The sequence below is a fragment of the Mobula birostris genome, chromosome 6 (genome assembly GCF_030028105.1).
Source record: "Mobula birostris isolate sMobBir1 chromosome 6, sMobBir1.hap1, whole genome shotgun sequence".
Classification (NCBI taxonomy): Eukaryota; Metazoa; Chordata; class Chondrichthyes; order Myliobatiformes; family Myliobatidae; genus Mobula; species Mobula birostris.
The window spans coordinates 39,522,314-39,534,723 of NC_092375.1; the positions used below are offsets into that span (position 1 = coordinate 39,522,314).

The 12,410-nt window shown below is 40.3% G+C and overlaps 1 protein-coding gene across 1 annotated transcript in view; it reads left to right on the forward strand.

Moving 5' to 3' along the window:
- The first annotated feature begins 390 nt into the window (after window positions 1-390).
- The window catches only part of fstl1b (follistatin-like 1b), a 124,265-nt gene continuing 112,245 nt past the window's right edge, over window positions 391-12,410 (forward strand). Inside the window, exons 1-2 of the mRNA XM_072260288.1 lie at window positions 391-647; window positions 743-799. Coding sequence (XP_072116389.1) covers window positions 645-647; window positions 743-799 — 60 coding nt within the window. The 5' untranslated portion in view covers window positions 391-644. The remainder of the gene's footprint in view (window positions 648-742; window positions 800-12,410) is intronic.

Consider the following 12,410-nt stretch of genomic DNA (forward strand, 5'->3'; position numbering starts at 1 on the left):
TGACAATAATATAATACTTTACCAATTTCACAGACAAAAGTAAATGGTGGATTTTTTCCTCATTTTCCAGATTTATAAAACGCCTCAGACTCAGATGTTCATTTGAAGTTATACATGGATACGTGAAATTATTAAAGGCAAAATTATCGCGCAGGATGAGAAAGTAGCCCAGACCGAACGCTGGAAGATCCTACGAACTTTCTCCAATTTCCGCTATCTAACTGGTCACTACAATTTGTGACTCGGGGAATAATGTCTTTCACGCCAATGTTCGCGTCTTTGAACAGTCACGTGACCGGGGTTCCTCCAATAACAACTGCAAATTCCTACAGCTGTTCCTTCAATCTCACTTACCCCCGACCTGTGCGGTCTAAGAAAGGGGAAGATCGGTGGAAATTCGCTGCCCCCTCGGTGGAGACATCGCTCGGTGTGAAGGACGTGTCCTCAGCTCCGCCGGCGTCCTGTTACTGTTTGATAGTCTCTTGCCGATCGGGTGCTTTAGCGTCTGTTCCGAACGGCAGAGGAGGGGTGTGGTCCTTCTTTAAATCTCGGAGTGCTGCTCCAAATCCCCTTCTCCAGCTCTGTTAGGTTGCATTCTTGTTCGCCACCCGTTCTCTGCTGCTCCAGCTGCGACCCCCTCAGAAATGGTAAGAACCAGCTTTGGCTGCTTTTGATCTTACTTCCCATCCGCCTTTACCTCACCCAACGTTTGCATTTACGATCTATGTTTTGTTTTAAACAGGTATTCAAAAGTGTTCCGTTTCTGGTCCTTTTGGCCATCGCCTTGATAAACGCTGAAGTAAGTTTGATCTCTCTGTCCCCCGCCCTCCCGTTCACTCAATTCCTGCCTCTGGCTGAAAGGGGAACGATTTTGCGTTTACAAGTTTTGGGCGTTTTCGGGTTTAGGCTTTGTCATGGTAAACCTACCTCGGATCCATACGTCTTGTGGGACTTTGTGGACAGTTACAAGTAATTTGTCCCTGTTAGAAATGTGGCAGCAAGTAGCTGGGACATAAAAGCTCTGTGTGGATGGGAAGGGTAAAATTCGCATTGCTTGTTGCTGATCTGTACGAGCTGTATCTTAAGCAAGGTCGCGAAGGCGCTTTGGAAGAAGTTTTTTTCATGTATTAATATTTTGGGGAAAAATATGAAAAGAGCCGAAAACTGGTGAGTAACTTGGAGCTGTTTGGGAGAATGTGCAGGAGTTTTCTTCACGACAATAACGGGGGGGGGGGGGTGGAGATGCTGATTGCACGACCACTGGGAAATTCAGTGAGGACACAGGATCTACTGGAAACTTACAAGTATCTACAGGCTCGATAAAAAGCACGAAATCTCACATCTCGCTTTGATAAGGGATTACGTTCGTATGGTAGAGCGAACCTCCCCCCACCCAGTTAACAAAGATCAAATTCGAAAGCGGGTCCACTACACAAGGTTCCCTGTACGCATATTACAATTTCATGTATTTTCAATTCATGGGTGTCAGACTTAAATATACTGTCTTTTATTTTTCAGTTTTACCATAAAGTATTTCAGATGCCCACTACTGTCCAAAATTTGTTATTTAAATCCATAGAATTCCAGCAAGCGTTCAACTGTTTCATAAAATAGGTTGAGGTACCAGTCTTTCAATTTGGAGACAATTAACAACAACCCAAGTGCAGAATCTTACAGCCACAATTTTTACCTCCACTATCCTACTGATTTACTCTGGTTTCATAAAACTATAGTTTACTTTGGTTTGAAAATGTTAGTTTCAACTTTAAAAATCCCATTACTGTTAACTACAGGTTACTGATCTACTGAGTATGCCTGCAAGAAAACGAATCTCAGGGTAGTATATGGTGACATATATGTACTTTGATAATAAATTTACTTTGAACTTTGAATTATACATCTATAATCTGAGTAAAATACAAATTCGTTATATGTTATAGAACCTCTTGATATGTTTCCTCATGGAATGGGGGAAGCAATGATCAAATTGAGAGATTTCATCTCCAGTTGATGGTGTTTTCTAGCAGTCTGTACTATGCCTTAATTTCATCATTTTGACTGGGATGATGGGCCAGGGAGTTACTTCTATGTAAGTGTCATCTGCAAACACTATATTGAAAGACATAATAGATTGTATGAACATGGAAAGGGCAATGAAAATTCATCTACAGTGATGAGCAAACCATGCAATATTGAAGTGGCTGAAGAGTAGAACTGAAATTTTAGAAGCGGACGACCACTGGTATATTACAAATTAAGCATAGGTGACCAGGGATGAATTTCTAACCCCATTGGTTTAAGTGAGTGGGTTAACTATGGCAAGGTGTGGGAAGTGGCGAATGAGCAAGTCCTAATAGCAAAGAAGAAATCTCAAACTGAAGTACAGATGTGAGAAAGTGATGTTCAACTAGAAAAGAATTTTGATCCAACTCTCTTTACCTTCACCCACCATTGCTTGGCATTGATGAACTTTGAACAAGACCAGCAGTCTAATATATAAAACAAAATCAAATTCACCGGATTTAAATAAAATCAAATTATGAGAACAGTTTCCAAAAGTTCCTGTGTATTCCTTTATTTAGAAGTTTGAGAGTTAATCTTGGGCATTTAAAATGATATTTTTCAATAGAGTAAGTACAGAGTAAAAGCAAGAAAGTTTTGGACCAGGGTACATTAACTGTAGTTAAGTTGTGGACAAGCATCCAGAAGGTCTGGGTCACAAACCCAAAGACTGGAGTTCAAATCCCACCAAGGCTGTTGAGAAAATTAAAACATATCCAGAATTAAAATCATTGTTAATTGGCATCATCTAGGGAAAAGAACTTGCTGAGCTCATCTGGAGTATTTGTATATTGACTTGCAGTTGGGGTGAATTAGGGATACAGAGCAAATGTCCAGATCCCTTGATGGAATAAAAAAAGCTAAAATAAGGAAGTTGTTTCTGGTGGAGATTTGGAATTCATTCTTCCAAAGGAATGTGGATGCCAGGTCTACTGATATTTCCAACACAATGTTAGGTTGTTGTTGGTAATAGCAATCAGGTGATCTGCAGCAGGGGAAATGGAGGTACTGAGCAGCTATGCCCAAAATAAGTGGCAGAACAAACACTTGAGAGACTGAATGCCTTATTCCTTTTCTAATTTAATGCATGCCTTCAGATTTGTGGGTTTTCTAATTAACCTAGTTAGATTGAATTACCATTACATGATGTATAATCATTAATATTATATTGATTTAGTAACTGAGAATTTGCCATTTGAACTTCTGATCAAAAACTCGCATTTGGCTACCCATTTACATTAGAAAAATTTCTTCCCTGATCTACGAAATAAAAATGACCTCATGTCTAGACTCTGCTGGATTCAAACCTGAATCAACTTCTCTTATAATAATCAGTTTGCACATGTTTTAGGCACCAGACTAAAACTTTTGAAATGAAGTGGCTCATTTGTCAAAAACAAAGAATCAACCTGAGAATTTATATTGTTTTTTTTTAAAAGTAAAATTCTGAACCCACTATTTTTGTCTGAGATGGGATACATAGCCCGAAATGTTGATCCTCATAACTTTTACACTTAAATCTGAAGTTGCTCCTTAATCTCTGTAATTCTTGTAGAGTTTGAAGCAAATAGCAATTTTGGAATAAATATGGAAATGCAGTTATGTACTTAATTTTACTTTATACCTGTGGTACCATACTGGCATACTTTCTGGATTACACTTGTGCATTAGTTAATGAGTATTTGTAATAACATGTTTTTTTTTCCCCTCACAGTGTAACATAATAACAAGTTCCAATATTAACTGTGTCAGGTAGATTTAGAGAGCATATGGAACAATAGAACACCACCTTCAGTGATAATGAAGAATGACAAAAACTATCAGAAAATATTGGAGAGTAACAAGATCCATTTTAGCTGTTGTGTCAGGGAACATTATGGATGGATTCCATTGTGGGTGGAAGAGATTTGAAATCACTTGTGCTTATCTCCACCACCACCTAGGTTGATACCTGGCTAAAGATGAAATTATATACATCGATATGGGCATTGTCATAACATTTCAAAGCAAGTTGCTGACAATATCTCATGTTTGAGGTAATTGTAGCTGTTCTCTGGAGCCCTATCAATTAAATATAAAGAGTTCATAAGGATCTAGAGTTGTGCATTGGCCAGATGCCAGTATTTAAAAGGACAAGTCCTAAGTCCTTGATTTACAAGCATATAATTTAACCTTAGCACAATGGAGGAGAGTCAGTAGATTTACCCTGTACAACCATTGATATAGATGGAATTGTTTGAGAAGCTAGTAATTCTGCAGTGAAAGAATTTTAGTAATAAGGAGAGACAAGATTATCTGCGACTAATCTCCTCAGAGGATAAAGTTGTAATGATTTGTTGCCTGGTTTGGATTGGATAGACAGAGAGAAACTTCCTCTTTACAGAGGAAAGAAGAGCCAGAGGACATACAACCTGTGTGTGGTATCCGTTAGTCTCGCGAGACCATGGATCTGCGCCTGGAAAGCCTTGCTTCAGTCTGTGTTAGAGCAGCGTCTGTTGTGGCTGTAGAGGCCCACACGGAAGTGACAGTCTCGGCTGCAGCGACTGCACTTGAAGGCGCTGTCCTCCAGTGTTGTCTTGGTGCTGTTTTTTCAGCGAGTGTGCTTTTCTTCAGCAGCAAGCCTCAGCTTCTCTTCTCTTTTTTGCCCTCTGCGTAGTTCCAGCCTCCAGCGAGAGCGATCGCTTGCAATGTCCTCCCACCGCTCAACGTTCGTGTTCAGTGACTTCATGTCTCTCTTGCAGACATCTTTGAAATGAAGATGGGGCCGCCCTTGTTCTTTCTTGCCAGAGGCCAGTTCCCTGTTCAGCAGGTTTTTCGGGATCCTCCCGTCTGACATGCGGTGTACGTGACCCAGCCAGTGAAGACGGCGTTGTTGGAGCAGGGTGAAGAGGCTGGGTATCTGGGTGCGGGCCAGGACCTCATTGTTGGTGACTCGGTCAGTCCATGTGATGTCCAGGATGCGTCTCAGGCTGCAAAGGTGGAAGGCGTTGAGAGGCGGCTCTTGTCTGTAGTAGAGGCTCCAGGTCTCGCTGCCGTTAAGCAGTGTGCTGAGGACACAGGCCCTGTAGACTGCAACCTTGGTGTGCGTCATCAGCTTTCTGTTCTCCCAGACTCTGTCAGCCTGGCGAACGTTGAGACTGCTTGTCCAATCTGTCTGTTGATCTCAGGGTCTAGGGGGAGACTGTCCGTGATGGTGGAGCAACCACAGAATAGTTATAACATGGAAGGAAGGCCTTTAGCTTGTGGAATCCCTATCATTTCTAATGGAAGGACAATCTAGCCACACCCTCTCCCCAGAGCCTTGTAGATTCTTCCCTTTCAAACTCTGTGTTCTTTTTGAATGCTACAATTAAATCTGCCTCTTCTTTTATTTCAGGTAATGCACTCCAGACCCCAATTTAAATCACTGTCTGTCACTTTTGGTTCATTTACTTAGCATCCTCACTCTACATCTTTTGTTCTTAATCACTTTCTCTGTCTGCTTTGTCCGTACCCTTCAGGATTTTGAATCTCTCGCGCATCTCAAAGAAACCCAGCATATCCCCATTTATCCAGATAGCAAAAGTAGTTCATTGTTCTTTCCCGTCTTCTCCAAAGCCTTCAGGTCTCTACTTAAGTACATACCAAGGGATCTTAATGAGTTCCTCACTCATCCTGGTTTTTATAAAATGCATATACTTCAGCCATTTTCAAACCTATCCTTTTTAATGAACTATGCACAAGCATCTCCAGATATATCCATTCTTGTACTCCCTTTAGTTTGTATAGTTTCTTCTCATTCTTCTTACCAAAATGTAACGTTATGTATTTCTTAACATTCGTATTATCTCAGCCTACTCTACCCACTTGGAGTCAATTTTAATGCTCCTTATGTAAGATAGAAAAATGATAACCCAAGCTCAAACACCCTGGGAAATCTACTTTGTATCACCTCCCCCCCCCCCCAAAAAAAATCAACTTTTTAAATTTCCAAATTATTTCTAGATTTTCCCCTACTATTGAGGTTTACAATTAGAGACCATATCCTCATTCCCCATTTTGAACAAAGTTGTACAGTAGTATCTGCCATTTACCAGTAATGATGAACCTACAAAGGTTTGAAAGATTATGGTTAGAGTTTCTTTACTTTCCTCCCTTACTCCTTTCGGCAAGTGGGATCTATCCCATCTGGACTTTCCCACTAAATGTGGTCAAACTTCCTGCTACCCCTTCTTTATAAATATTTATCCCAACAAAATCTCAATGGCATCTTCTGAATGGCCAGCACAATCTTTCTTGTCATCAAGACCGAAGTATTAATGACACAGCTTCCTTAAACAAATTTCCTTTTAATTCTTATTGACCCATTTTCTCTTAAAACTCTCTTCCTGATCACATGCCTACATAATGTTTTTAGATCTCTTCAGTGTGTTTTTTCTTATCCCCTCTATTTTCAACTTATTTCCCTTTCCCTCAATTCCACACTGAGCTTTGTCATCACCCTTGTGCTATTAAAGTTAAATTCTTTATCTTTCTCCTTCTTACTCCATCTTTGCAGGCTCTGGCTTTTATTTTTCTCCACATTGAAATGTATTTATCTTGTAGCGGAGGCATTTCCATTCTAAAGGCTCAATTACAGTTTTGCCAGCCGAGCATTGATTGCAGTTACCCAAAAGGAGATGTTCTTAACCCACTGCAAGTGAAATTTTTAACTTAGTGACTTCATCCCATTTCATCCTTCTAAACTTTATATTTTCTGTATGTCCCCCAAAATTCCCCCTCCCAAGCCCATTAATCTTTCTATGTTTCATGGCTTGTGTCCCAGAATCTCATTTCCATGAATATTTTAAAAACCATTCCTATTTAAGTCAGGCTGTTATTGTCATGGCACCATAATCCTACATAGCTAATGCACCTGTAAATTACTAACCTTCTTTAACATGCTTCTTGGGTTTAGAGTGCATGTATTTAAATAAAGCTATCGTGGACTTCCTTGCACGCTGTTACTCTGGTCCTGCTTTAAAAACTTCATCTCTCTTGTTCTGATGCTATTTATCATACCCATTTCTGTTTGCATCTCCTTTTTTTTTCCCTGCTCAGTGTTACCTTCCTATGCCCAATCCCCTGCCACTTGGTTTAACTTTCCCACAACAATAGCAGATCTTCCCAGCTTCTTTGAAGTATGATCAGTCTGGGCAGTGCACATCCCATCTTCCCACAGATCTGATCTAGATGCCCCAGGAATCTAGAGTCTACCCTACTGTACCTCAATCCAGATATCTTCCTCCTGTTCTGTTGTGGGTGGGACAGGAAACTAATGTTTCCTAACTCTGTAAAACATGCTTTGTTTTTCTATTATTAGTACAAATGTGGATCAAAGTTCCTCGATGTTCATCCTGCCATGTTAGAATTCACTGGAACAACTCTGTACTCATAACCTTGAAACCAGGGAGGCAACATGCCATCCTGGAATCAGTACTACAGCAAATGCCTGATTGCTCTCCTATAAATTTTACTATTCTGATAATTTTCCACGCTCCTCGTACCATTCAATTGCCACAGCGCTGTGGTCCCAGCCTGGTCCGAATTCCAGAGAGGAAATTTCTTATGCCACCTTCACTCAGAACTGAATGCTGCTTGGAGAACAAGATACTCAGGGGTTTCTTGAATTACCGTTTTCTCTTTTTTTGTCCCTTTTGCCAACAATCTCAAGCTGTGTTGCTATTATTCTCTGAAACATTCTGTCTACGAGAATGCTAGTGGACTGCAGTGACGCCAGCTGCTGCTCAGACTCCAGATGTTAATAGTTCTCTATGCGGCTCTCTGGAATACAGAAAATCCCCTGGACTTCCCATGTCATGCAGGGTAAGCATTCCATGAGTCTCAGTGTGCTGCAATGCCTCAATTTATTGGATTAGTTTAATAGATAGTGAATGTACAGATTATGATGAATACTGATATTCACTTCTTTAAATTGATGTGAACAATTTTAACTCCCTTGTTTAAATCAAATGCTTATTTGAACTCCAATTTGTTTCATGTGCTCCTTTCACACATTGAGATTCCTTAACATGTTCTTTAACTTCAACATTCAGTCTCCTTTTAATAGGCTCAAAGTTATTGCTAGAAGATTGGGGAGAGGGTGTTGTTCAAGATTAATGTTTTAATTTCCTGAATGGTCTATAGTTCCGAATTCAGTTTGGTTTCTTGTTCCCCTGCTTTGCTTTGCAGAGAATTACTGAGCTGTAAGTTCTGATTGTCATTATTGTACTGAATTTGGTGAAAGCCAGTAAATAAGATAGAGTTGTGTGGGAGTTGTATGATTATTTTGGGTTTCTTTGTAGAAGGAGATTGAATTTGTTCTCCTTCAGGAGTAATTATAGATTTTCTGCAGTGATTATTTTAATGGTTTGTTTCTATTTCATCTGTTACTGGTAGTTTTGATGACAGCATGGAAGCTAAAAACTGCATTGTAAAGACCGATACAAAATAAGCATATTGGACCTCGTGAAGAAAATCTTATTACTGTGTAATATATATGCAGTGAACCATATTTAGCAGACATTTTTAATATTTGGTGGTATAGAAGCATAGAAAATAGGTGCAGGAGTAGGCCATTTGGCCCTTCGAGCCTGCACCGCCATTCAGTATGATCATGGCTGATCATCCAACTCAGAACCCTGTACCTGCCTTCTCTCCATACCCCCTGATCCCTTTAGCCACAAGGGCCATATCTAACTCCCTCTTAAATATAGCCAATGAACTGGCCTCAACTGTTTCCTGTGGCAGAGAATTCCACAGATTCACCACTCTCTGTGTGAAGAAGTTTTTACTCATCTCGGTCCTAAAAGGCTTCCCCTTTATCCTCAAACTGTGACCCCTCGTTCTGGACTTCCCCAACATTGGGAACAATCTTCCTGCATCTAGCCTGTCCAATCCCTTTAGAATTTTATACGTTTCAATAAGATTCCCCCTCAATCTTCTGAATTCCAGAGAGTATAAGCCGAGTCGATCCAGTCTTTCATCATATGGTATGTAATTTATATCAGGTAATATTTGGGGGGGGGTTAATATTTGGGGGGTGGTATTTCCAGTGCTGCATCAGTTTGCAACTCAGTTTTTATTTCCTTTCCTCCCTCTTCCTTCTGTTTTTATTTTGTTTCCGCTTATGTGCAGCATCTCCAGACTACAGTTAACAAGCCTGTTGCAACCAGCACCCCTACCATTCTGCTTCTCCTGGTCTCCATCCCGTTTGACTTCTCTGCAATTTAACTGGTTTCTAGCTTTTCTCCTGAGGGATCATTGGCCTGAAACATTGATGTTGTTCTCTTCTATGTGTGCCGCCTGATGAGTGTTAGCAGCATTCTCTGGTTTCACAATTTTTTAAAGAACCATTTGTCACTATAGGAAGAGACGTGTGATATAGATCACTTGGAGTATAAATTGGTTGTTTTGGTGACAGGTAGGCACTTTCACAGGCAAATTTGTTGGATTAGTGTGTAATTACCATGATATCTCTACCCTTCAGAAATGCTGTTATTGGAGAAATATTACTTAATTCTCACAACAAAGGGGAAGATGAGAGATGACACATGACATACTGCTAGTGTTCTTTTATTGATGTGATAAAACTGAGAGGCTGTCTGATATTTTGCTCACAGCCACCAAAAGTATTTGAAATTTCAAGGTTCATATAGACCCAGAGATCTGAACCGTTTGCTTTTATTAAACTGTATTTTTGTTATACAGGGAATGTTATCCTTGACAGAGCTGTACTAATTGAATTTCACAAGCAACTGCCTTCAGATTTTTGAGTTGTATGTCTCATTATTCACTAATCACATTCTTCTGATAGCAGTAACAATCAATAAAAGGGACAATAACTAACATATTTGAAGCATTACGTTCGAAGTTAATTCAGAGGATAATAGGGATTGAGGTTGATTTTTTTTCCAGTGTTCCTTCCATTTAAAGTTTAAAATCCTTTTCATTGGCAGGAAGCATTTTCCAGTTTACTTTAAAATAATTCTGTCAAGGACTAAAGGGAGATGGAAGGGATGGGCTTGTTGAGTTGAGGTGGTGGAGCTTGGGTTCTTGAAGAACAGTAGATTATTGATGTGTGTAGGGCAGTGGATGTTGTATTAACATTAGATTGACAATACGATCAGCACAGACATCATGGGTTTAATAGCCTGAGCTATTTTCATCTATGTTCTGCATCACAATTACCCACATTAAAACAGACCTATTGGCCCAGCTTGAGCATGCCAATGAATTTGCCTACCTGAGCTGTGCTCGTTCATTTGGCATTTATTCATCTAAACTTCTCCAATCTGTGCACCTGTCTAAATGCCTTTTAAACATTATAATTGCACTGATTTCTAACAGCTCATTCCACATGTTCACTATCCTGTGTGAAATAGTTTGCCTTTCACATCCCCTTAAAATTTTTCCTTTCTCAAACCTATAGGTTTGGACCCCAGTAACAAAACTGTCGTTAGCCACCGGATCGATGTCCCTCATGATTTTGAATACTTCTAAAGGATACTCTTCACTCTCCTGTGCCTCAGGAAAAAATATCCTAACTTATCCAGTCTTTCCTTGTATATCCTTCTGAACCTTTTCTTCTCCTTTTCCAGCTTATTTATCCTTCCTTTGGCTCAGCAACCAGCAACTCACACAATGCTTCAAGTGTAATGATGTAACTCTGGGACTCACTACCTTGACTGAGAACAAGCATTGCAAATGTTTTCATTACCACCCTTTCTACTTACATCAGTAGTTTCAGGGATCTATGCACTTATACCCCTAGGTCTGTTCTCCACTCTCCAGAGCCATAACCTTGGTTTAACTTCCCAATTGTTCTAGAGACCTTGACAATCTTACTGTCTTCTGTACCTGGATTGTTAATGTCATCCACAGGCTTACAAAGCATGCCAACTGCATCCTCATCCAAATAATTAATATAAATGACAAACAACAGTGGACCTAGTACCAATCCCTGTTGGTCACAGGCCTCCAGACTGGAAAAACAAACCTCCACTCCCATCCTCTGTCTTCCACAACCAAACCAATTCTGTATTCTGTTGCGAAGGTCACCCTGGATCTCATCCTGGACCATGTAGGAACTTAAAGTCCTTGTTAAAGGCAAACTAGGTCATGGCTACCACTCTATCCTCAATCCTTTTGTTCACCTCTCAAAAAAAAAAAAAAAAAAAATTGTGACTTGATTTCCCACACACAAAACCATGCTGAATATCCATAAGAAGACCTCATCTTTCCAAATTCAGATAGGTCATGTCTCTCAGAATCCCTTCCATTTTCTCACCATCTCATCGTTCTATGGCTTGATCTTGCAGCCCTTAAATACAAGCACTTGCACTAGGCATCTTCCATGACTTCAGCCAGGGCTAATGATGATGCAACCATCTTAGCACGACCTCTGCAATTTCTTCCCTCTTTCCCACAGTGTTCTAAAATGCTCTTGGTCAGGCCCTGTGGATTTATCCAACTTGATGTACTTCTAAGACCACCAGCATCCCTTTCGTAATGTGGAACACACTGTCAAGGGAGATGGTAGAGGCTGATACAATAGGGACATTCAAGAGACTCTTATGACATGTGGATGTAAGAAAAATGGAGGGTTATAGGCTATGTAAGAGGGAATAGTTACATTGATTGTAGAACAGGATTATATAGGTCAGCACAAGATCATGGGCTGAAGGGCCTGTACTGTGTTGTACTATTCTATGTTCTGTGGACATCAAAGTTTGCTGGTGAACACAGCAGGGCAGGCAGCATCTCTGGAAAGCGGTACAGTTGGCGTTTCAGGCCGAGACCCTTCGTCAGGACTAACTGAAGGAAGAGTTAGTAAGAGATTTCAAATCTCTTACTAACTCTTCCTTCAGTTCTTTCAAATCTCTTACTAACTCTTCCTTCAGTTAGTCCTGAAAAGGGGCCTCGGCCTGAAACGTCAACTGTACCTCTTCCTAGAGATGCTGCCTGGCCTGCTGCGTTCACTAGCAACTTTGATGTGTGTTGCCTGAATTTCCAGTATCTGCAGAATTCCTGTTGTCTATGTTCTGTGGATATGTTTCAAGACATCACTATTCTCTTTCCTGAATTAACCAGCTTCCACAATAAATACACATTGGAAATTGTAATTTAGACACTAGATGGGTACACTGATCCTGAAGGGACCTAGTCCCTCCGTAGTTACACTTTTACTGATAATATATTTGCAGAATTTCCTAGGAAACTGCTTTACCTTATCTACCAAAGCTATCCCCAGTCCTCTTTTGCCCTCCTGATTTCCTATTAAATGTGCTTCTACATCCCTTAAACTCCTCAAGGAGTTGAAACTACCTCCT